Source organism: Geotrypetes seraphini, chromosome 18 (assembly GCF_902459505.1).
Source record: "Geotrypetes seraphini chromosome 18, aGeoSer1.1, whole genome shotgun sequence".
In the NCBI taxonomy this organism is placed as follows: domain Eukaryota; kingdom Metazoa; phylum Chordata; class Amphibia; order Gymnophiona; family Dermophiidae; genus Geotrypetes; species Geotrypetes seraphini.
In genome coordinates, this window is record NC_047101.1 from 33,715,012 (window position 1) to 33,740,383 (window position 25,372).

Here is a 25,372-nt window from a genome sequence, read left to right on the forward strand (position 1 = left end):
ACTCCAACAGATGGTACTTGTTAAAATTAAGCCAGACTGGAACATAACTCCCTAGAAGGGGTATATGGAACAAGCAGCTTATTTAAGGTACTTGGTTGTCTAGTATTCAGGACGTTGTGCAGAATTACCAGAATCTTAAATGATCAACAATGGGGTCATATGATTGAATCAACCCATACCACTCACTAAGCAAATTGCCACATTTTGCATTGTCTGAAGCTTAGATACAGTCCTTCCAGTATGACCTGACAATTTTCCATTTGCTTAATCTAATTTAGTCATAAAGAATATATTAAAATCAAGAACTATTTTTGTTGTGGTCTCATGAATTCAGTCTTCTCATGTCCACTGACAATCTAAAAATGATATCAAATTAAATGTAAAATTTTTAAAAATGAGTTTTCAACATACGGCCTCTTTTACAAAGCCACGTTAGCGGCTGCTGCGCGGCAACAGCCCTGAAGCCCTTTAAATCTCTATGGGCTTTGGGGCCATTAGCGCGGCTTTGTAAAAGAGGCCGAGAGACTTAAATTTTGGAAATTACTTGTTGAAGATTATCTCATAAAGATTGAGATAAAAAAAGAAAAAACAGAATTATGAGTCTATTCATACTTATATCAAAACTAATGTAGTATAACCCAGTGGTATATAACACAAATATAAAAATTAGCAAAATACCACTATATCATACAGTACACACCAGTATTATCAAGCCTTCAACTATAAAGGCATCCTAAATGGCCTCAGAAATGGAGCCTACGCACAGTAATGCAGTCACAAACTGAAACAGTCCGCGTAGTAGAAATGCTCCTGCTCCAATCATTGGCCTTTAAAACTATTTTATAAGTGCTATTCTTTACTATACACCCTACACCACTCAATATTTGCTTAATCACAAAATACTGTGTGTACTAACAAAATTTGGAAAAACTAGACCAGAAAAAACTTATCTTATTTGTTTAGTAGTCTTCACTGTCGGAGCTTTAATAGTAAAATCTCAACTCATGTCCATTCGCGAATGGACATGAGTTGAGATTTTACTATTAAAGCTCCGACAGTGAAGACTACTAAACAAATAAGATAAGTTTTTTCTGGTCTAGTTTTTCCAAATTTTGTTAGTACACACAGTATTTTGTGATTAAGCAAATATTGAGTGGTGTAGGGTGTATAGTAAAGAATAGCACTTATAAAATAGTTTTAAAGGCCAATGATTGGAGCAGGAGCATTTCTACTACGCGGACTGTTTCAGTTTGTGACTGCATTACTGTGCGTAGGCTCCATTTCTGAGGCCATTTAGGATGCCTTTATAGTTGAAGGCTTGATAATACTGGTGTGTACTGTATGATATAGTGGTATTTTGCTAATTTCTATTCATACTTAGCCATTTTTGGTGAAGGAAGTACCAGTCTTTGAGAGTCAACTGACTGTCATGTACATTTTGAGATATATAGAATGGTTACAGCAGCCAAGTATGATAGAGCAGCATCATGTAGAGCTTTAAAAGTCAAACAATGAATTTTAAATTTAGATCTATAATGGATAGGTAACCAGCGTAAACTTATCAACAAATAAATTGTAGGATCATACACTTTAGCCTTGACTGGAAGCCTAGCTGCTGAATTTTGCAATGTCTATAACCTAGGTAAAAGTGCTGCATTGATTCCACAGTGTATTGAATTACAATAATCTAACCTTGATATTACAAAGGCATGAATTAATGTGTGGAGTCAAAATCTAAGGTTTTACCGACTGAACAAATACATCTAAGTCATACTGGTTGCTGGTTTCTGAAAGCTAAAAGTAATAACTGCTACGAGCATCTTCTAATAAAGTAGTTTTATGAACCCCTCAAAAACAGTTTAATGGTCAAATCTCATCAGATAAGTGAATCAGTATTACACTTTCAGATAGTAAATCTGTTTCCAATATGATCTGCATTCAGAAACATGAACTTCAGACATCATTCTAAGGGCTCCTTTTACGAAGCACGCACTACACGCCAACACCTCCGTAGAGCTGGTGTTAGCATTTTCCTTGTAGCGTGGGGTTAGCACGTGCTAAAAACGCTTGCGCACCTTCGTATAAGGAGCCCTAAGTCTTTTCATTCAAATAATTTTTAAACGGGTATACTCCAATGCATTTAAATCACTGAATGTTATTCTCACTTTTTAAATACCCTTTCTGTTAAACATATTGAATATACCTAAATGGTTCTCATAAGCAGTGCTAGCTTGATAATAATGATAATTGCAAGCCCAAGTGGATTTTCTGATCATAACAATTTATTTGAGAAACAAATACTGACCTTCCTAGATCATAATCTCCCTTTCTTTGAAAGAAATACAAGTAGCAATGGAAGAGCTATTTTAAGCCTGTTATGCAATACTCTTTTTCCACTTTGCAGAGAATAGTCATTAAAGGGCTGCTCACACAGTTAAGAAAAAATAGCACGTCCTGATAGTAAGACCAAAAGAATCCAAATAAATCATGCTTGACTCAGCTGTTCATTTATGGAAAGGGACGGTAGCAGAAAGTGTCGGAGGAAAACCTATGTTTTCATTTCTAGATATTCTGATACATTAAAAGGATGATCATTATTTTGATTTCTTGCATTTCAGTCTGTTTTAGTGTGAACTAATTTAAGGTATATACTAACAGAGAACAGTATACACTATCTCAACTACATTTTGTCTTAGCATGTACTAGGAAGACAAGTATGCCCTGTCTTCGATGTATTCACAGTCCTCCTGATATTCAGTCAGTGGCTTTCTGCGTTTGTTTTTTGGTTTTTTTTTTTAACACTGGCTGACTACATTGGTTCTGAATAATCAGTGCCAGTCAATGTACAGGCAAAAGCACTAAATATGTGATGCTAAGTTCAGTGGGGTTGCCCAATGGAGCTTATGCAGGTCTTGGCTGATATTCAGCCAGGGCCCCCATTAAAGTTATGTAGGCCCCAGCTGAATATTGACTGGAATCTGTATAGATATTACAGTTTCCCTCTGTTCCCCACTCCAATCCTCCCCCCAATGATCCATAGTCACTCTCCCAATCTATTACTTAAGAATGAAAGTCCCCCATCCCCATCTCTCCACAGATCCTTATCTCCTCCCATTGCACCTTTCCCGCCACATATGGTAATTCCAGCCCAGGAAAAACCTCCTTGAGTCTACTGATGATCTTATTGAAGGCAGGAGTGAAACCCACTTGCTCCAATCCAAAATGGCTGCTGCAATCTCTACAGGCAGTTTCACTTGTACATGCTAAAAAGAATGAAATTCAGCCAAGAAAATTAAGGGGGTCAATATTCAAAGCAATTTAAATGGGTAGGGATGTGCCTGTCCATTTAAATTGCTTGAACCTCAGTTAACTGGGCAAGGCCATTGAATTTCAGAACTCACCAGCCAAGTCACGAGTGGGCAGGTCAGAGGCATTACAGGAATTAGGCAGAGGTAGAAAGGAGCTAGGAATTATGCATGTATTAGCAATATTCAGTGCTGGCACCTGCAGAGGTAACCAAGCATATAGGACCATGTAAAAGATAGTCCTAGTTTTGCTCTGTGTGCTGGCACTAAATATTGAATGGCAGCCATATAACATCTAGGTATGTCCTGCTTTCCCTCCCTTGCTACTACTCTAGCAAGCTCCAATCCCCATCCCAACCCCCCGACCCATGAACCAAACTCTCTTCTCATTAGAGGAGGCCCACCTCTGGCCTACCTTACTTCCTAGTGGCCAGTGGGACAAAGGGATCAGGAGTGAACCACTGCTGCTAGTGGCCCCTCACTCTTGTTCCTAGTGACTCTTTATTAAAATTGGCCACCACAACTTCTAGTGATAATTTCAAGGTACTACCACTAGTACTGTGAAACTCCCACTAGAAGTTATGGTGGCCATTTTTATTATGGAGCTGGTTTAGTACAGAACAAGTGGCACTCACTCCTGCGAGGGAGTAAGATAAGCTCAGCAGGCCTCTTCAAAATTGGAGTGAGGGGGTTGATCTTGTGCTGGGGGTGGGAGGGAAGACATGAACATTGCATTTGTGTGGGTCCCAGCTGATATTCAGCTGCTTCCCACATAAGAGCCAGCAATATGACTGCTTTTGTTAGACAGTGGTATTCAATGCTGTGCCCAGAGACAGCCAAACATTAAATATCAGTGCCTAATTTTACCTGTGGCAGTCAGCATTTTTTTAAATTGCTAACTGCCACCGGCTACATATTGATTGACTAGTAATTTTTTTTCTCAAGCAACCTCTAGCAGCATTACATTATGTAGCTCTCAAGTAGATATTGATAAATGCATTACATTTCTGGAAGATGACTATAAGGTCTGAGTAGTTTATTTTTTCCCAAGCACTCACCAATTTAGAAAGATAAGAGAAAAGATGGGCAGTCTTTGGAAAATAAAGCTAGGTCAGGATTTTAAGATTTCAGATGTCCAAGAATTAATGGAGAAGCTTATCAAGTTGGTGAATGTGTAGTACTCTGGCCCATCAGAACTTCACTGTATGCGGCCTGAATATGATAAAGAACCATAAAAGCACAACAACACCTCAGTTGCCTTTTCAGGAAGATCCGATTGTGAGACATCTTTAGCAGATGGACCAGAGCCAGTCATCCAGAAGCTTATCAGCCGTGGATATATCTTTCGTGTTGTTAGCACCATTAGGTGCCTTTCTTAGCTCTGAGAATAGGATTGCCCAACTATGTCCACAAGTACAATAAAAAGTGATAACCAATATTCCACATAGATTGATGACACAGCCTGGGCAAGCAGCGCCATGTTGGGACATCAGTCTGCCAAAAGCTTTCACTGGTGAGATTGAGGACCAGAAATAAACACAGAAACATGATGGCAAATAAATGCCAAATGGCTCATCCGGTCTACCCATGGAAAGATCATAGTTGCTTCCTTGATTAGAGATACAGAGCAACAGGCATCTGGATTGATTGGGACGCTGGAGAATACTCTGGGTGATGCTACTGGTGTTCATTTTTTAAATGCATCAATTGTATTCCCATAACAGTAAATTTCTCAGGAAGTCTCTCATAATCTTTGCCACTCACAATCATTATCTCAGTCTTACCAACATCCAATTGCAATCCATGATCATTCATCCAAGCATTCACTTCACTCATTCAAATCCATCTCCACTTCTGTGAAATTCTTCTTCATGCGAAAAAAGAACAAAATGTTGTCCTCATATCACCTATAATCAACACCCAAAGTTTGAAATCTTTTTCCTAATGTAGCCATGTAAATGTTAAATAGCAATGCAGATAGTGCTGATCCTTAGGGAACACCTTTCTTCACTATCTTTCAGATACCAATTGACCCTTACGAACACTAAAGGATCATCCCAACAAATAGAAAGAAAACTATTAAATATCTCAAAAACAAATTACCTAACTTTTCCACATAATCACCCTGTATCGCAATACATTTTTCCCAGTGTCCTCTTACCACTTCTCCCACCCCAACCATTTCCTGTAAAACTATGAAAGTACAGAAATGTTTTCAAAAATTCTCCTATTATTATTAGTTATTTATAGACCACTTATCAATGGTAGTTGTCTAAGTGATTTACATTCTGGTACTCAAGCATTTTTCCTTATTTTTCCTAGTGGGCTCACAATCTATTTAATGTACCTGGGTCAATGAAGGATTAGGTGATTTGCCCAGGGTAACAGGGAGCAATACAGGGCTTGAGTTCACAATCTCAGGCTGCTAAAGCTACAGCTCTAACCACTAGGCTACTCCTCCCTCCCTCCCTTATTAACTGCCTTTATGAAACAATTCACCTAAGTTAGTTTAACCTAAAACTTACAATTTTGTTAATATCATAAGAATGACCAGCTATGCGCATAAATATAATGAATGAGGTAAACTTGGAAACATCAAATTGAAACCTAATAGTGGGATTAACATGAAACAATTTAAAAAATATACACATTTAACAGCAATGAAAAGCAATCATGTAACAGAAATATAGTAAATGTCAGTAAAACAAAAACAATACCATACTAGACAGCACGGAGGAACATTCAAACACATTTTAGTATCCTTTATAGAACTAACTGCTAAGGGTGAGTTCTATGAAGGCCCCTTAATAGCTTCAGTAATTGAAAAAGAAAAAAAGAATTAATTAAGCGATAGGTGCCTTCCCGATTCTATAAAAGGTAGGAATCTATTGCATGGTGTTTAGTGGCACCTAATACCTAAGGGGGAGTTTTTATAGGTGGGGCATAACTTAGGCACAACAAAGCGCGATTCTCCAAAAACTTAGGTGCCTGACTTGTAGGTCTTTAAAACCATGGCCTATATTTCTGTCGCCTAAGTTTTTACATAGGCGCTGCTAGGCGTGATTCGGTAAATAGTGCCTAAGCATGAGTGACCCGTGTCTGGCACCATTTACAGAATTTTGGGCCTAAGTGCTTAGTAAAAGAGCCCTTATATTATCTTATTTTTGCCTCATAATAATATTCCAGAACTGAACCTTTCTAAAAGTATTATCAATACAGTCTTCCAGCTTGTGTACTTTGCACAGCTCAATTAATATCTAATATAATATGTAAATGAATTATAAGGTTATAGCAAAGGAATAAACTTGAGAACAGCTAATCTTGATATTATATTCCAAGAGATGACTGAAAATAACATTTATTTAAATTATAGGAAATCTTTTACAGATTTAATTTGATTTGATTTACCCTTTTAGCCTTCAATATAAATTTACAAGTTCAAAGATGTATTTTTGGGGAAGGAACAGCAAGTTACAGATTAACACCTGTTGCCAAATTTGGTCAAAAATCTGTTCCTTTGATTAAACACAGTTTACTGAATACTGAAATGTTTTTACTCTCTCTCTCCCTGTTGATCTGATGTAGTAATAACAATTATTTAGTATATTTCTGACATGACACAGTTCTTGGTAAGTATAAGCCCTCAGGTAAATGACCTATACATTAACGGGAAAAAGAGGCAACATCTAGAAAGCAGTAAATACTATTGTCCATATAAGGGACATACGATTCTGAATCTAGAGACTGTGATGGAAGAGACTGATTTGGACTTACCGGTAATCATGGAGACATGGTTCACAAAGAACCATGACTGCGAGATATTGTCACACCCCCGGTACCGGGTAGTCAGAATGGCTACCGGGCGGTGTGCAAAAACACAGTCCCTGGTGTGCCTTCACGGGTTGAAGGCCCTGCTGGTGTTAATATGAGGAGCAAAAATAAAGTTCAGGACAGCTTGGTTCTCCTCAAAATAATAAGTCTTTAATGCACAACCTAGCTTCATTCAGCCATGTGCTTAATGCTCAAAAGTTTAAGGCAAAAACACAAGAAACAAATATAAACAAAACTTGGTCTTGCCCAAGATTACACTCAGCCTTTCCTCAGGTAAGTATAACAGTCCTTAGTTAGCTTTTCACAAAAGAAAAGAAAAACTGCAAAAACAGGAGCTGATAAACTTGCACAGTCTTTGTAGCAGTCCTTCATGAAAGTTCATTGCTCTCAAAGCACACTGTAATTGCCTAGCTGCAATCAGGACTCTCCACCCAGCTTCAGTAAACAGGTGGAGACGGGGAATTGCTGAATCCACAATTAAAGCTGCCAATACTGGCCCCACAATCCCAGCCCAAGGATCTTCTGTGGATTCTCCCCTCAATTCCCACTAACATTCAGTGGCACAGTTCTCCCAACAGAGGAAAGAAAAACAAAACATACTTCCTCTGAAAGCTTGCACAGTCCCTCAGTAGTGAGCTTGGTAATGCTCACTCTCCCAGCACAAGTCTCAGCATTCAAAAACAAAACACAGTCAGCAATCCAAAAAGCCAAAATCAAACTTAGCTTAGTTGGGCGCTTCCTCAGGTTCCAGGTAAGTGTCCATAGGTTCCTCAGACTGAGAGCAGACCGGCTGGTTCACCAAGGGGACAGCTTCCAAGTCTTCCATCTCAATCTCATTTGTTGGCCAAGAGTCTCCTTCCACTGCTGGATCCAGACTGACCCTTCCAAACTTGCTCTGCTGGCTTTTACCAGACCTGAGAAAGCCACGCCCTAACCTGAGTGGGGGATGGGCTGGCTTTTGCTGAGCCTTCTGTTGCTGCTCAATTAGCCTCAGCAGCTGAGTGCCAGCATGACTAGGAGCCTGCCTGCTAGGGTGCATTTTGCTAGGGGCTGCTTTAGGCTTAAGGAAGTTACTCCACTCATCCTGCTTCCCCTCCCCCCAGGGCTCCTGCTCTTGGGCACTTTCATAAGGGCTAGAGTCTTGTTGTCTGCTGCTGGAAGGGCTGCCACATTGATCAGCTCTCCTAAAGTTTAGGGTTTTTTGTCTTTTTCCTGGCACAAACCTAACTCCAGTGCCGGGTTTGTGACAATATGTAGTTCAAAAAAGCTATAAATCTGTTCGAGAAGGACAGGGTAGGAAGAAAGTGAGGGGGAGTGGCATTAAAGTGACACAATTGTAGAACTTACAGGATAAGGAAGAGGCACTATGGATCAATCTGGAATGAGGGATGGGAAACTATATGTAAATTGGTGCACACTGGTTGCCAATCTATCATCGCATTACTTACACAATTGCCTTAATCTCTTTTAAAACTATGGACTCCAAGGAACCTTCTTTTATTCATAAGCTCCTCATTCCTCATGATCCTCCAAGAACTTTACGATCTGTCTCTCAGCACCTTCTTTATGTCCCATCCTTAAAAATCATCAGTACAAGCAGGGCAACCTTATTCACCACAAAAGCCCCTACAATATGGAATTCGTTACCACCACATTTAAGGTCTGAGAAAAATCTTGATAAATTTAAAGGTGATCTTAAAAGCTTCTTATTTAAAGATGCTTATGAATGTTAAATGATTTTAGTGTCTTTCCATGCCAAATGCTGTTTATTTATATTTAACTCTGACATGATCCCTAACTTTTCCTCTTGTTTTTAACTTTAGTTGTTCTCTTTTCTTTAAAAATTGTATTTCTCCCTACCATCCCATTGTTTCCATGTAAGTACTGTTGTTTCATTAATAAATCTGTTAATTGTCCCCCATTTTAATTTTTTAACTGTTAAACGCTTAGAATGTATGATTTTAATAAACTTGGAAACTTGGATATATATATAGACCTCCTTCACAGAGACAGTGGACAGAGATTTAATTAAACACATTCAAACTACAACTGTGAAATGAGAAGGTGATTTTATTATGCAAGAGGTTGACTGGGGTATCCCTACTGCAGGGTCTTCTAAAAGTAGGGTGATCCTAGATTTTCTGCAGGAAGAACTGTTCCACCAGTTGGTAATTGGGAGGGCCTAAGCCCCTGATTGGCTCAGGCACCTAAGGACTAGCTGGTAAGGGAAGTTCCAAACATCTGAGTGGCAGGGGAAGCCCCAAAGCTGTCAGTTGGCACCTTTGAGGAGTCCTGCTGGCTCAGCTGATTGGGGATTATCCTGCCGCGATCAGCTCAGCCGGCAGGGAGAGCAGCAGTAAGGCGACAGAAGGAAAAAAAAGGAGAATGTGTATAGTAACTCCCCTTTTTACTGGAACTACTCTCACAAATAGCATGCATATAATTTGCATGCTATTCATGCTCAGCATCAGCTGATCTAGAAAAAAAATTGCTCCTACTACAGTATTTTATACTTTGGTGTCAGAGCTTTGTGCATCCTGTCCCTGGTCCCAGTGCAGACTAGGGGTAGTTTGCACTAGCTCCAACATCTGAGCAAGAAGTTATAAAAAGTACATAAATAAAATATAGCTGTAGCTGTCTGCTGCTTCCTAACAAAGAAAAATATTTTCTAGCAGTAGTTTAGAAAGCTTAATGAAGTATTATCTTGTGCTACATATTTTTTAATAAATATGAATCAGCTTTGAAATCTCAGCAAAGGATATCAGTTTATTAGTGAATATAGCATTAGTTCTAATGATGGCTCCCTCGGTTTTTATGAATGATCCTATCAAGCTAAATAGTATAATGGCAAGAGAAGAGAGGACTGTATGTCTTCATTCTCTTCATACAACGCCTAAGATATAAAGTACGTGACAGGCCCTCATTTATTCAGATTGTTAGATTTTTATTACACACTTTTACAATTACCTTGCAGTGCATTAAAAATCCTTGAAAACATATCTTCATTTAATTCCAAATTTATCCACAAAATGGAGTATTTTGATATAATAAAATTAAGAAAGAGCTGTATATCCAAAACAAGGCATATCCACTAAGGACAGAAAGAGTACCTGTATATAATGTGTATATCATTGCATATATCTAAGAGCACTATAGACAAGATAAATAGTCATACCCAAAATAACATATGGTAATCTTTAAACTTCAATGATAATCAAGGTAGGTTTAAAATATTCATATAGAGGAGCATTTTTGATAGGACATCTAAGTCTGAGGTTGGATGTTTTAGGCAAGACGTCCACAAAACCAGTAGAAAAAAATGTTCATTTTCAAAGCTATCTTTTATTCTTGAAAATGACCTTTGCATAAGTTTTGGTCCTTAGGATGTCATTTTTTGGGGCCATTTTCAAAAATAAAAACGTCCACATGAAAAACGCACAAAAGCAAGTTTTGTAGACGTACCCAACTACCTTGTCTGATCATGGCAAGGGAACCCCTATCAGCTGAGCCAGTAGGAATCCTCAAAACTGGCTCAGCTAATAGGGATTCCTCTGCCCCAATCAGCTGATGGTAAGTCCTCAATATGATGTTTTTTCCCCCCATCTCTAGGTGGTGGGAGGAGGCCAGTGACCATTGGTGGAGTAAGAGGTGAGATCATACTTTGATCCCTCCAGTGGTCATCTGGTCAGTTTGGTCAGCTTTGGGGCTCTCAGTCCCAAGTAAAACAGGTAACATAGTAACATAGTAACATAGTAGATGACGGCAGATAAAGACCCGAATGGTCCATCCAGTCTGCCCAACCTGATTCAATTTAAATTTTTTTTTTTTTTCTTCTTAGCTATTTCTGGGCAAGAATCCAAAGCTTTACCTGGTACTATACTTGGGTTCCAACTGCCAAAATCTCTGTTAAGACTTACTCCAGCCCATCTACACCCTCCCAGCCATTGAAGCCCTCCCCTGCCCATCCTCTACCAAACGGCCATACACAGACACAGACCGTGCAAGTCTGCCCAGTAACTGGCCTAGTTCAATCTTTAATATTATTTTCTGATTCTAAATCTTCTGTGTTCATCCCACGCTTCTTTGAACTCAGTCACAGTTTTACTCTCCACCACCTCTCTCGGGAGCGCATTCCAGGCATCCACCACCCTCTCCGTAAAGTAGAATTTCCTAACATTGCCCCTGAATCTACCACCCCTCAACCTCAAATTATGTCCTCTGGTTTTACCATTTTCCTTTCTCTGGAAAAGATTTTGTTCTACGTTAATACCCTTTAAGTATTTGAACGTCTGAATCATATCTCCCCTGTCTCTCCTTTCCTCTAGGGTATACATATTCAGGGCTTCCAGTCTCTCCTCATACGTCTTCTGGCGCAAGCCTCCTATCATTTTCGTCGCCCTCCTCTGGACCGCCTCAAGTCTTCTTACGTCTTTCGCCAGATACGGTCTCCAAAACTGAACACAATACTCCAAGTGGGGCCTCACCAATGACCTGTACAGGGGCATCAACACTTTCTTCCTTCTACTGACTACGCCTCTCTTTATACAGCCCAGAATCCTTCTGGCAGCAGCCACTGCCTTGTCACACTGTTTTTTCGCCTTTAGATCTTCGGACACTATCACCCCAAGGTCCCTCTCCCCGTCCGTGCATATCAGCTTCTCTCCTCCCAGCATATACGGTTCCTTCCTATTATTAATCCCCAAATGCATTACTCTGCATTTCTTTGCATTGAATTTTAGTTGCCAGGCATTAGACCATTCCTCTAACTTTTGCAGATCCTTTTTCATATTTTCCACTCCCTCTACGGTGTCTACTCTGTTACAAATCTTGGTATCATCTGCAAAAAGGCACACTTTTCCTTCTAACCCTTCAGCAATGTCACTTACATACATATTGAACAGGATTGGCCCCAGCACCGAACCCTGAGGGACTCCACTAGTCACCTTTCCTTCCTTCGAGCGACTTCCATTAACCACCACCCTCTGGCGTCTGTCCGACAGCCAGTTTCTGACCCAGTTCACCACTTTGGGTCCTAACTTCAGCCCTTCAAGTTTGTTCAACAGCCTCCTATGAGGAACTGTATCAAAGGCTTTGCTGAAATCCAAGTAAATTACATCTAGCATATGTCCTCGATCCAGCTCTCTGGTCACCCAATCAAAAAATTCAATCAGGTTCGTTTGGCACGATTTACCTTTTGTAAAGCCATGTTGCCTCGGATCCTGTAACCCATTAGATTCAAGAAAATATACTATCCTTTCTTTCAGCAACACTTCCATTATTTTTCCAACAACTGAAGTGAGGCTCACCGGCCTGTAGTTTCCTGCTTCATCCTTGTGACCACTTTTATGAATAGAGACCACATCCGCTCTCCTCCAATCCCCAGGAATCACTCCCGTCTCCAGAGATTTGTTGAACAAGTCTTTAATAGGACTCGCCAGAACCTCTCTGAGTTCCCTTAGTATCCTGGGATGGATCCCGTCTGGTCCCATCGCTTTGTCCACCTTCAGTTTTTCAAGTTGCTCATAAACACCCTCCTCCGTGAACGGCGCAGAATCTACTCCATTTTCTCGTGTAACTTTGCCGGACAATCTCGGTCCTTCTCCAGGATTTTCTTCTGTGAACACAGAACAGAAGTATTTGTTTAGCACATTTGCTTTCTCCTCATCACTCTCCACATATTTGTTCCCAGCATCTTTTAGCCTAGCAATTCCATTTTTTATCTTCCTCCTTTCACTAATATATCTGAAAAAATTTTTATCTCCCTTTTTTACATTTTTAGCCATTTGTTCTTCCGCCTGTGCCTTCGCCAAACGTATTTATCTCTTGGCTTCTTTCAATTTCACCCTGTAGTCCTTTCTGCTCTCCTCTTCTTGGGTTTTTTTATATTTCATGAACGCCAACTCTTTCGCCTTTATTTTCTCAGCCACTAGGTTGGAGAACCATATCGGCTTCCTTTTTCTCTTGTTTTTATTGATTTTCTTCACATAAAGGTCCGTAGCCATTTTTATCGCTCCTTTCAGCTTAGACCACTGTCTTTCCACTTCTCTTATGTCCTCCCATCCTAACACCTTCTTGATGACACCAGGCTCTGAGCCATCTATTAAAGTCCTCTGTGTTTTTCACTCTTTGCTCTCCTTTTCCATATGCAGGCAGTATTTCAGAAAAAGCTAAAGTCTTTACAAAAGGTTTCACGCCCTCACCAAGCTCCCGAAAAGCTTTCTGTGCTGCAAGTGTGGAGTTGTTGGCCAGGTCATTTGTTCCCAGATGGATAACAACATCAATGTTAAAATCCTTAGTTTCTTCCTTAATTATAGTCAGTATTTGCCTGGAACTCCTGGTAGCTGAGGATCCTGGAAGACATTTCACTATTTTGGTCTCCTCGTCTTGTGTTCCAAGGTTAATGCCTCTGATGATGGAATCCCCCAACAGTAATAGTTTTCTGTTTTTGGCTTTTTTATTTGTACTTAGGGTGCGCTTGTTCTCTTGAGTTACCTTCATTGGTTCCAGTCCCACCTCCCTTCTGTTTTCCTGAGTATCGCAGTGCACTAGTGGAGCGAAGGAATTCTGTAGAGGTAATATTAGTGAAGGTGGATGTTTCTGTGTTACATGTCGCAGTCTTCCTAAGCCTACTGTGACCCATTTATTCCTGGGCTGTTTTATTCTTTGAGGTAGAGGTAGTAAGTTGGTATGATTTTGTGGAGTGATGGAAGCTGCTTTAATTGTATTCAATTCCTGTTTAAGTTTGCAGAGCTCCTCCTTAATACTGGCAAGTTGAAGACAGATGGGGCAAGCCTTAAGCCTCCAAATAGTATGTCTTGGAATTAAAGCACCACAGTGATTGCATAGAATAAAGGTCATCTTGATTGGTTGTGAAGTGACTTGATTTGAGTAGTCCTGATTATATGGGTCTCTATATATGAATAGTGGTCCCTGGGGTTGGTGGGACTATAAGTAAGACTACTAGTAAGGCAGAAATATAGGCTCTATATCACCTAAACACAGTATTTTAAACAAAACTGCAGGTTCTATCAGTGCTACCCTAAAACACAGGATTTATAACAGGATTTTCCCTACTTTAGTCACCCTGAGCCACAGGCACCAGAAATATAGGCTCTATACCACCTAAAACACAGTATTTTAAACAAAAATGCAGGTTCTATCAGTGCTACCCTAAAACACAGGATTTTCCCTACTTTAGTCACCCTGAGCCACAGGCACCAGAAATATAGGCTCTATACCACCTAAAACACAGTATTTTAAACAAAAATGCAGGAAGAGGAAATAAGATTTAACAGAGGAAAGAGAAGGATTTATTTTTTTGTGCTTTTTTATAATTTTTAGTAAGAAACAGGGAGGAGAAGAGAAATTAAGCAGATATAATGCTGAAAACCAGTCAAAAGAGCAGAATATGAAATGCTGAGTAACTTAGCTTTTAGAAGTTCACAGGGCAGCCTTGCACAGCAATGTCCCAAAGATAATGCAATTAACCTTAGAAGTAAACTAGAGCCCCTCCCTTCACCACCTAATCAGCAGAAAACAATGGCTGAATACTAGTAAGACCGAAATATAGGCTCTATACCACCCAAAACACAGTATTTTAAACAAAACTGCAGGTTCTATCAGTGCTACCCTAAAACACAGGCTTTATAACAGGATTTTCCCTACTTTAGTCACCCTGAGCCACAGGCACCAGAAATATAGGCTCTATGCCACCTAAAACACAGTATTTTAAACAAAAATGCAGGAAAAGGAAATAAGATTTAACAGAGGAAAGAGAAGGATTTATTTTTTTGTGCTTTTTTATATTTTTTTTAGTAAGAAACAGGGAGGAGAAGAGAAATTAAGCAGATATAATGCTGAAAACCAGTCAAAAGAGCAGAATATGAAATGCTGAGTAACTTAGCTTTTAGAAGTTCACAGGGCAGCCTTGCACAACAATGTCCCAAAGATAATGCAATTAACCTTAGAAGTAAACTAGAGCCCCTCCCTTCACCACCTAATCAGCAGAAAACAATGGCTGAATACTAGTAAGACCAAAATATAGGCTCTATACCACCTAAAACACAGTATTTTAAACAAAACTGCAGGTTCTATCAGTGCTACCCTAAAACACAGGATTTTCCCTACTTTAGTCACCCTGAGCCACAGGCACCAGAAATATAGGCTCTATACCACCTAAAACACAGTATTTTAAACAAAAATGCCGGTTCTATCAGTGCAGGTTCTATCAGGTCTAACTACCAGTCAATACAGGTCAACATATCATTTTCATCAGAGTTAATGTTGGGTGGGTTTTATAGTATTTTTCATGTTGATTTCAAATCTGTGTTTAGTTTTTTACTAGTACATCACATTTTTGTAATGAGGCTCATTATATATAATTATAAATGTTAATTGAGCAATATATCATGTGTTTATAGGATAAATGTATAAGGAGGGTTAACAACAGTTGTCTTTGGTTTTTTTATGCTACAGATGATGATTAATATCAGTCTTTATCATGCCAAGACATTGTACTAATCATCCAGTTAGTTTCTGTTACGTCTGTGTTTCATTCACAACGAAAGCACGTCGCCCAATTACTATATATCTGAAGGTAAACAAATTGTACTTTGACTGTCCACTGGGTGCCAGGATAAGTCTTGGGCTCCACATATCATCTGTACCAGTTGTTCCAATGGACTTTGTGACTGGCTCAATCGACAAAAAGCAGCGATGTCATTTGCAATCCCAATGATATGGAGGGAACCGCGAGACCATATTAAAGATTGCTACTTTTGCCTTCTGAACAGAAGTGGATTCTCAGCTAAAACTAAATACAAAATTATATATCCTACTCTGGATTCTGCTATTAGGCCTGTTCCTCATGATGACTCACTGCCTGTCCCTGTACCTCCACAAGATGAACTTGCTTCTGTGGAACATGATGAAGAATGTGATGATGATGCAGCAGCTGGTTACAATCCACAATCCAGGATCTGGTGATCCTGATGATGTGAATGATGAAGATTCAGAACCAGAGACCTTTACACAAGCTGAGCTCAATGATCTTATTTGTGATCTAAATATTTCAAAAGAACAAGCAAAACTTCTTGCTTCAAGGCTTAAGCAAAAGCACTTGCTTGCAACAGATGCTAATATAACTCAGTACAGAAAAAGATCTACAGCTGAATATTATGTCAAGCGTGTCTGGCAGCTGAGAGATACCTATAACCCAGGGACAAGCAGTGTGAAATTTTTGCCATTGGTGGATCCTCATAAAATATTTCTTCCACCTCTTCATATCAAGCTGACGAACCTCATAAAGGCCATCGGTAAAGCAAACTTGCCAGGTTTTCAATATCTTATTAAGAAATTTCCATAAATCAGCACTGCAAAACTGAAGGAAGGGATATTTATAGGCCCAAAGATCAAGTCCATTATGCAGGATGAAGATTTTAAGCAATCACTCTCAGTAGCTGAGTTTGAAGCATGTGAGGCATTCAAGTGGTTAGTAAAAAACTTTCCGGCCAGGCATGGGAGACCAACTCCGCCCCCAACAGCCCTTGCTGAGCCGTTCCTGCAAAGAAAAAACAGCCTCCTTTAGCAAGGCATCTCCTCTGCTACCGGGAGCTTCCCCATCTCTTCAATCGGCTCCAGCCGTCGCAAGGGAAGGAGTTGGCCAGGCATGGGAGACCAACTCCGCCCCAACAACCCTTGCTGAGCCGTTCTCCACAACTTTTAAAAAAAGAACAGCCTCCTTTGGATGGGCAGCTCCACTGCTACCGGGAGCTGCCCCAACTCGGAGTTGGCCAGGTGTGGAAGACCAACTCCGCCCCCAAGTGACCTTGTGGCGCTACCTTTCAAAGACTACCACAAGACTACCACAAGACTACCCCACTACTACACAAGCCTCTTCACCAGCCCTCACAAACCTCCACCACTCATATCATGTCTCCAACTTTCCAGGCCACCCCCTTCCCCATCCCCCTTCCCACCACATCCCCAATCCTCCTTACAACACTATACTTCACCATCCCCATCAATACAGGCCAAGGCAGACACGGTGATCTCGCCTCCAACACAAAAACAACCGTACCAGGAACCCTGCCAACCTCAATCCCATCCTACCCTCCCCACCAGCCCCCACCAGCAATACTCTCAAATTTGCACTCATCAATGCAAAATCAGATAACAACAAGACCTTCCTCCTCCACGACCTCATCTGTGACAACACTTGGGACGCCCTTGTGATCACTGAAACCTGACTCCAAGACAACGATGGGATAGCACTAGGCGAATTGTGTCCTCCAGGCTACCAGGCCCTAACCCTCTCACATACCTCTGGGAAAGGAGGTGGAGTGACTACCATCATCAAGACCACTACCACACCAAAACTAATAAGCTCTATCAACATTCCCACCCTAGAAGCTCTTGCTTTCACCATGGCCTGTAGGGGTGTTTCCTTATTTTCACCTGAAGGTTAGGTCTCTTTAACATCATCAAGCCTGAACCATTGTCTGCAAGAAATCTTTCCAGCATGAACTTTGCAAGAAGAGAAAGAAGAACACATCTTTGCTGTTTCTGCCTAATGCATCCTGGGTATGTACCAAAATGGCATTCTAGTCAAGGACATCCATCTATGCCTTCATGCTTAGACTGTGTGATTCATGGGGGAGTTATACTCCTATGCTGTGCTTATCTTTGAGTTATACTCCTATGCTGTGCTTATCTTTCAAACGGCACCTGTGTCTCCCAGCCTGTATGAGACTTTACACAGAAAGGCTATTCATCTAAGATCTGTTTCTGGATTGGTCCAAGGAAGTCATCTGACGAGGTCCAAGTGAAAAGTTGCTAATTATAATTAGTCTGTGTTGGGATGCGAGGGAACTCACATCTTACCACAGGTATTCTCCACGCTTCTCATTCTTAATAATTAAGACCTGAACAGTTACCTCGTGTGACTCTCTGCCTGAGAGAGAGTGAATCGGACCTTAAACAGATCTGAATTCCATCACTTCAAGGAAACTTGGCTGCCAATCAATTATAGCTGTACCAGTGGCTGACGAACACTCGTTCCTGTAACGAAAGGATTTTCTACGTCTGCTAAGCACAGAAGGATAATTCTGTCTCCTGAGGGCAAGGCCTAACCAGACGGTGAGATAAGGAATTTATTATCTTTAAGCTGGGGATAGATAAGTATATCCGATTGTGATATAGGTAAGGTTTGGAAAGCTACCTTTGGTGATAACTGTAATCAATTGCTGCTAATCAGGGATTATTATTATTATAAGGAATTGTTTAGTGTGTGTAAGAATTAGTTTTACTTAGTTATCTAACAAGTGTATTGTGATAATTATGTACTGAGTTAGATATTGCAGCTGGCTTGTGAATTATATTTTTCTATTTTCATAATAAAAGTATTTCTCATTAGCCTGGGTCTTGTGTCGTATAAATAGACAAAGAAATTTGGACCTGGCAGAGTTTATGGTTTTCTCTAGACAAAACTAACAGACGTAACTTGTTTATGTAACTGTTTGGTATACCATAAAATCTTGCTACAGGCCACAAGCACAAAATCACCCTCATACTGTGAAGAAATATTTTCTCCAGTTTAACTTCATCACATACTCCCCAGTCCCCTCACCCTTGGAAAAAGTAAACAAGTGACTCACATCTACCCTTTCTACTCCACCCACCATCCCATAGATCTCCGCTACATCACCCCTAAGCTGTCTCCACTCCCAGCCGAAGAGCCTCAGCTTCCCCCATAGGGAAATTGTTTCATCCCCTTCACCATTTTCATTGCACTTCTCTGAACGTTTTCCAATTCCGCTATATCTCCCCTGAGATATGGTGACCAGAACTGCACACAACACTTGAAGTGTGGCCGTACCATAGTGATATAAGGGTATCATAACATTTCCATCCTTGTCTTCCACTCCTTTCCTGATTTATTTATTTATTTTTGGTAATTATATAGCAGAGTCTCAATACCTTACCCTTTTATGGTCTGGTCATTTTTCTAATTGTGTTGGCCTCAGTCTCTGGTTACTGCTTCCCTGTAATCTTTCAATACTCTTTCTAAAGGTAACCTGTCCTTTTGACATTTTTTTTCTCCTTCTTTCTTCTTCACCTCCTCCAATATATCCAGCAGCAAGCTCCAAAACTAATATCTTCCTTTTTGCTTTCTTTCATGTTTTGTCTTCTTCTCTAACCATTCAGATGTCATTCATTCTGTGCCAGGTGGTGCATTTGAAATTAAGGCCATCAATAAGCAGGGCCACCAAGAGACAAAGCCAGGTCCGGAACAAACAATCTTAAGGGTCCCCCTGCCACTCCAAGCCCTGGCCAATGCTGCACCCTTCCTGATCCTTCCATGTCCACCCCTTCTACTCGACCTAGACCATGTCAAACGCTCTTAGCAGCTTCAAGAAGTGTACTCGATGCCAAAGAACCATTTTAGGTACAGACCCACATAATTGGTGTGTCCAGTGCCTAGGTCCTGAACACCAGGACATTTTTTGACCACTCTGCTCTAAATTGCAGAATAGGTCACTTAAAGCCAGGAAGTTGCAGTATGAAAATTTTTTTCACTTAGCTTCACCTGCATTGAGAAAGGGCAGAGACTCCGATGTCCAACATCCAGCAACTCCAGCATCGACACCAGCACTGACACCATCAACCTCTTCTTCATCGGTATTGACAGCCTTGGGGGAAGCTTGTAAGAAAGCTAAGAAGCATAAACACCTTTCCCCCTCCAAGCATGCTTCGGCATCATCCCAAGCATAGTTGTCATCATAAGAACATAAGAGCTGTCATACTGGGACAGACTAAAGTCCATTAAACCCCAGTACCTGTTTCCAACAGTGTCCAACCCAGGTCACAAGGAGAAAACAGATTTGATGCTGCTTATCCTAGGAATAAGCAGTGCATTTCCCAAAGTCCATCTTTAATAATTGCTTATAGACTTCTCTTTTAGGAAGTTATCCAAACCTGTTTTAAACCACTATTGCCACTGTCTCCAAGCTGCCAGTTTCCATTTGGAAGCTGGGCCCCATTGAAGGCTTGGACTCAGGAATCTTGCCCTCTTGCCCCTCCTCTCAATGGTCATGCCAATAAGTAGAGGCTCAACTTGGAACTTCCAGTTCCTCTTCCTGTCATGTGTTCCGTCTCACTGTCCTCCATTGAAAAGCAAGACTAGAAAAGGCTAGGTGACACAAAGGTCATACATTTTACTGAAACAAGCTGTGAGTGTGTCTGCCCAGCCTCTTGCACACTAGAAATACTATGAGGCTCATAATCAAAACTTTGAAACATTCAAAACCTAGCCTATGTCGGCACTTGGATGTCCTAATAGCAGGGATGTCCAAGTGCTGATAATCAAAACCAACTTTCTGAATATGCAGCAGCACTTCTAAGCTGCTGTGCATCCAGAGCTCAAAGGGGCATGTTGGGAGGTGTGTTATGGGCGGAAATCAGGCAGGCTTAAACAAAGACGTACTGTAGCGATAACACAAGGCAACAAAACAATTTTTTCAGAATCATACACAGCAAAGTTTTCTAAATCAGTTTCACATAGATTTCAGATTCTTCTGATACTTTTCCTTCCCTCCTAACCCTCTTGGAAGTAGCCCCCTTCTAATCCTCCTAAACTCCTCAGAAGCAACCCTCCCTTCCAATTCCCCTCATTCCTTCCCAACCCTCCCCCCTAATAATGTCACTGAATATCAACACTAACCATCTGTACCAAAATCAGCTAACTCATCTGGTTAAAACTGAATATTGGCACTTAAACTGGTTAAGTGTTGACCGGCCACACATACCCAGATATTCAATGCCAGTGCCTGGACACTGTACAGTTTTGTCATCCAGGCATAAAGCCAAAAGGCACTGAAAAAATTGCTGAGGCAAGGTGAATATTTACCCTCGAGATTTTACTTGTGCGCCTCCCAGAATCTAACTCATTATGTTTAATAAGCTGTTTATCTCTTTGTTATTAAGCAGTGTTTTATCTTTTAGTACTTGTTAATGTGCCTTAGCTTGATATAAAAGTTACAAATAAATATAAATAAGAAGACAGTTAACAATTAAGCACAAACACAAGCTTCTTTGGCTACCAAAGAAGGCAAATGTGTACATGTTCCTGATTAAATACGGCACAGTGCGCAACAGCCGCTAAGAAAGCAAATAGAATGCTAGGCATAATCAAGAAGGGTATTACAACAAGGACAAAAGAAGTTATCCTGCCATTGTATCGGGCGATGGTGCGCCCGCATCTGGAATACTGCGTCCAATATTGGTCTCCGTACCTTAGGAAGGATATGGCGTTACTCGAGAGGGTTCAGAGGAGAGCGACACGTTTGATAAAAGGGATGGAAAACCTCTCATATGCTGAGAGATTGGAGAAACTGGGTCTCTTCTCCCTGGAGAAGAGGAGACTTAGAGGGGATATGATAGAGACTTATAAGATCATGAAGGGCATAGAGAGAGTGGAGAGGGAGAGAAAGGGAGACAGAGAGAAATAGAGAGAGAGAGAGAAAGAAAGAGAGAGAGAAAGGGAGAGAGACAGATTCTTCAAACTTTCGAAAAATAAAAGAACAAGAGGACACTTGGAAAAGTTGAAAGGGGACAGATTTAAAACAAATGCTAGGAAGTTCTTCTTTACCCAACGAGTGGTGGACACCTGGAATGCGCTTCCAGAGGGCGTAATAGGGCAGGGTACAGTACAGGGGTTTAAGAAAGGATTGGACAATTTCCTGCTGGAAAAGGGGATAGAGGGGTATAAATAGAGGATTACTGCACAGGTCCTGGACCTGTTGGGCCGCCACGTGAGCGGACTGCTGGGCATGATGGACCTCAGGTCTGACCCAGCGGAGGCATTGCTTATGTTCTTATGTTCTTATGTACATATACAAACACGACTTACACTGACAGCATTATAACTAGTTTTTTGCCAATAATTATTGAAAAAGATATGGCATGATGTGCAGGTATAAAGACTTTTCTAGATGGTACTTTCACAACTGTGTTAACACTGGTATTGGTACCGAGTCCATTGGTACTTTACCTGTGGATTTGAACCTTTTTGAAAGGGAACGCTTACGCTTTACTTTCCCTTCCAAAACTACCTCAGCAAAAATACTCACAGAAATTTACATCTCTGTTGTTCTGCAGATATTTCATTTCTAAGGAGAACAAGCACAAGGCAACAAATATTTACAAATATTTTTGTAAAAGAAAATTACACGTGTTACTGCCTCCAATATTACATTACATTACATTACATAAGTGATTTCTATTCCGCTTGTGCCTTGCGGTTCTAAGCGGATTACAAGTTAGAAGACTGGACATTTCCAGTAGCATTGCAGTACATATAAACAAGAATGCGTTAAGTTACAATTGTTGTTCTGGACTTTTCCAGGATAAATTGGTAGTAGATAGTAGATAGTGATAGGTTATTTAGACGAATAGAGATAATATTGTCCGGATTCTGTTGTTTAGACGAGTAGAGATAATACTGTTCGGATTCGGGTGTTGCTGGTGGTGGTGTTTGGGTAGTCATGAGAGCATTATCTTAAACTTTTGTGAGGTTATGATGATGGGAAGTGTTTTTTGAAGAGATGAGTTTTGATTTCTTTTCGGAATGCTTTAATGTCTATTGATTTGGTCAGTAGATTGGTGATGGTAGTATCGATCTTTGCTGCCTGTGTCGCTAAAAGGCTGTCGTATAGTTTCTTTCGTCGTGTTCCTTTGAGAGGGGGGTGAGTGAATAGGCTCTGGGTTCTCCTTGATCTGTGTGAGAGGTTACGGTGTAGTCTGTTGTTTAGGTAGCTGGGTGCTGTTCCATGTATTACCTTGTATAGTAGACAGTAGAATTTGAACTGAGATCTTGCTTTTATTGGTAGCCAGTGTGAGTCTAAGTATGCTTTGGTGATGTGGTCGTATTTGCCTAGTGAGTAGATGATTCTGAGGGCTGTGTTCTGAACTGTCTGTAATTGTTTTATCATGTAATTTGGGCATGATAGGTATAGGCTGTTACAGTAATCTACAATACTCAGTACTAGGGATTGTACTAATATCTTGTATTGATCTTTGTTGAAGAATTTTCTTATTTTTCTTAGGTTACGTATTGTGAAGAATGCTCTTTGGATGATTTTGTGGATTTGAGACTGCATTGTGCAATTTCTGTCTAGTAGGATTCCCAGGATTTTGAGTGTGCTTTGCATTGGGTACTTGATTGTGTTTACTTCTAGTTCTGTGAGAGATGGTTTTTTTTCCCTTTCCAGTAGTAGGAATTTAGTTTTTTCCGAGTTCAGTTTTAGTTTATGACTTGACATCCATTTTTCTACCGTTTCCATTATCATATCTGTCTTTACAGTATCTTATTTCAATTGGCAGTTTGAAAATTTCCCACCCCTAGCATGGGTGAAACTGTACACATTCTATCAACTACAGAAAGACAGATTTATACATTTATACAGTTAAAGAGCTTATGAAAAGTGCCTTCCCCATTTTCATGCTCCGATGTTGAGGTGATGAAGAACTTGTGATTTATTTAAATCATACCTTGCCTTGGAAATTCTTCTGACTCCCGGTGAATTAGGTCAGACACACGATTTCCATAGTGCATCCTTGTATCGTGGTCATATGCTTTCAGTGTCTCACTTGAGCTGTAGGATTTTTGAGTGGGCACTCGGAGGTCCTCATTATCCAGCGATGAACTTGTATAGCGGCACTGTTTCCCACACCGGCCCTTTGTTAAAGAACGGTGTCTTCGGTCTTTTATATCCATTATTTCAACTCCAACACAGAAGGTGATGGGAAGAGTCACAAAAAAAATCAATGTATAATCTTGCAGCAGGACCTTCTTCCACCTAAAAATCTAGGGAGAAACCCACTATATATTAGAAAACACATATTTACATTTCTTCATCTTGTCATTTTAAGCATCAGTGGAGAAGCACATAATAAAGTAGGCAATGATATGGAGAGGCATTTTCAATATGACACTAAATTAGAGTTTGGTCATTTTGCAGAAAGCATCCAAAATTCCAGTAGCAAACATGGCCATATTCAAAACTGGTAAAGTCTACCTTTTTGTTTTAAAAATGGCTGTTTCTTAGAGGTGTTTGTGCACAAAAAAAAAAAAAAAGTCCAAATGAAAAATGCACAAAACAAACCATTGAGATATAAACCTAAATTAGGCCCCCTTTTATTAAGCTGTGTTAGGGATTTTTTTTTTTGCAAGCCGCTGCAGTAAAAATTCCAAAGCTCATAGAATTCCTATGAGCGTCAAAGCTTTTACTTCAGTGACTGCAATAAAAATCCCTAATGCAACTTGATAAAAAGAAGCCTTAGGCACCGATCTACTTTATTCTACTGTACAACACTACACAGACATTCTAGAAATTCCCATTACTTGACCATGCCCCTCCCTTGGCCCCTTTTTGGATCCATGTATACAACTTTGCATGTGAATCTTTATAGAACACAGACTACAAAGATGCAGACATAAATACAAATTGGTACCAATTAGCACCAAAAGTTGATTGCCATCACCTAATTATTGATACTAGTTGGCTCACTGTTCAATTAAATTGGCATGCAAATTGAGTACATGCCCAAATTTGCAGAGGCGGCTTTGAGCACCCATATGTACTGTAGAATTAGGCCTAGATTCACTAAACTCACCTTTCCAATCTGATCTGTGGGTGATCTGTGGCCGAGTCTTGCCGGGCAACCGATTCACTAAACAGTCCTCAAGAAAATTATTTGATCAGAGGCACGCCCCTCACCGACCACATGGATCGTTGCAGAGCGATCCAGACGCATGCGCAGACCGCACAAGCGAGGTCAAAACAAAGAGGAGGGGGGTGGCTGCAGTTTTGAGTGGCCAGAACACGCTGCAGCCAGGTGGAACAGAACACGCTTTTAACCCATGGCTTAAAACCACGGGTTAAAACCATGGGCTCACACTACAGGGAAGGCTGGCAGATGGCAAGAGAGTTGGCAGGGACAGGGTGGCAGAGAGCAGGAGAGTCGGCAGAGCTTGCCTTCTTGTGCTTTTTATACAAGGGAGATGTGTTTAAAATGTTTTATTTTTGTTTTGATATTGGGATTTTAGGGTTGCAGGGCTGGGATTTCAGGGTGGCAGAGAGCAGGACAGTCAGCAGGGACGTGAGTGACTGGTCCTCAAGTCACTTCTTTTTGGAATAGGCCAGCCCATTCGGTGTTCCTTCTTCTGTTTAGTTAAT

At 40.5% G+C, this 25,372-nt stretch overlaps 1 protein-coding gene across 2 annotated transcripts in view; it reads right to left on the minus strand.

Annotated features, from left to right (window-relative positions):
- The window catches only part of TENM2 (teneurin transmembrane protein 2), a 1,365,678-nt gene extending 1,341,731 nt beyond the window's left edge, over positions 1–23,947 (minus strand). For both annotated transcript variants that reach the window (XM_033927365.1, XM_033927364.1), the window contains exon 1: positions 23,685–23,947. In XM_033927365.1, coding sequence (XP_033783256.1) covers positions 23,685–23,910 — 226 coding nt within the window. In that variant the 5' untranslated portion in view covers positions 23,911–23,947. The remainder of the gene's footprint in view (positions 1–23,684) is intronic.
- Between the last annotated feature and the right edge of the window lie 1,425 nt (positions 23,948–25,372).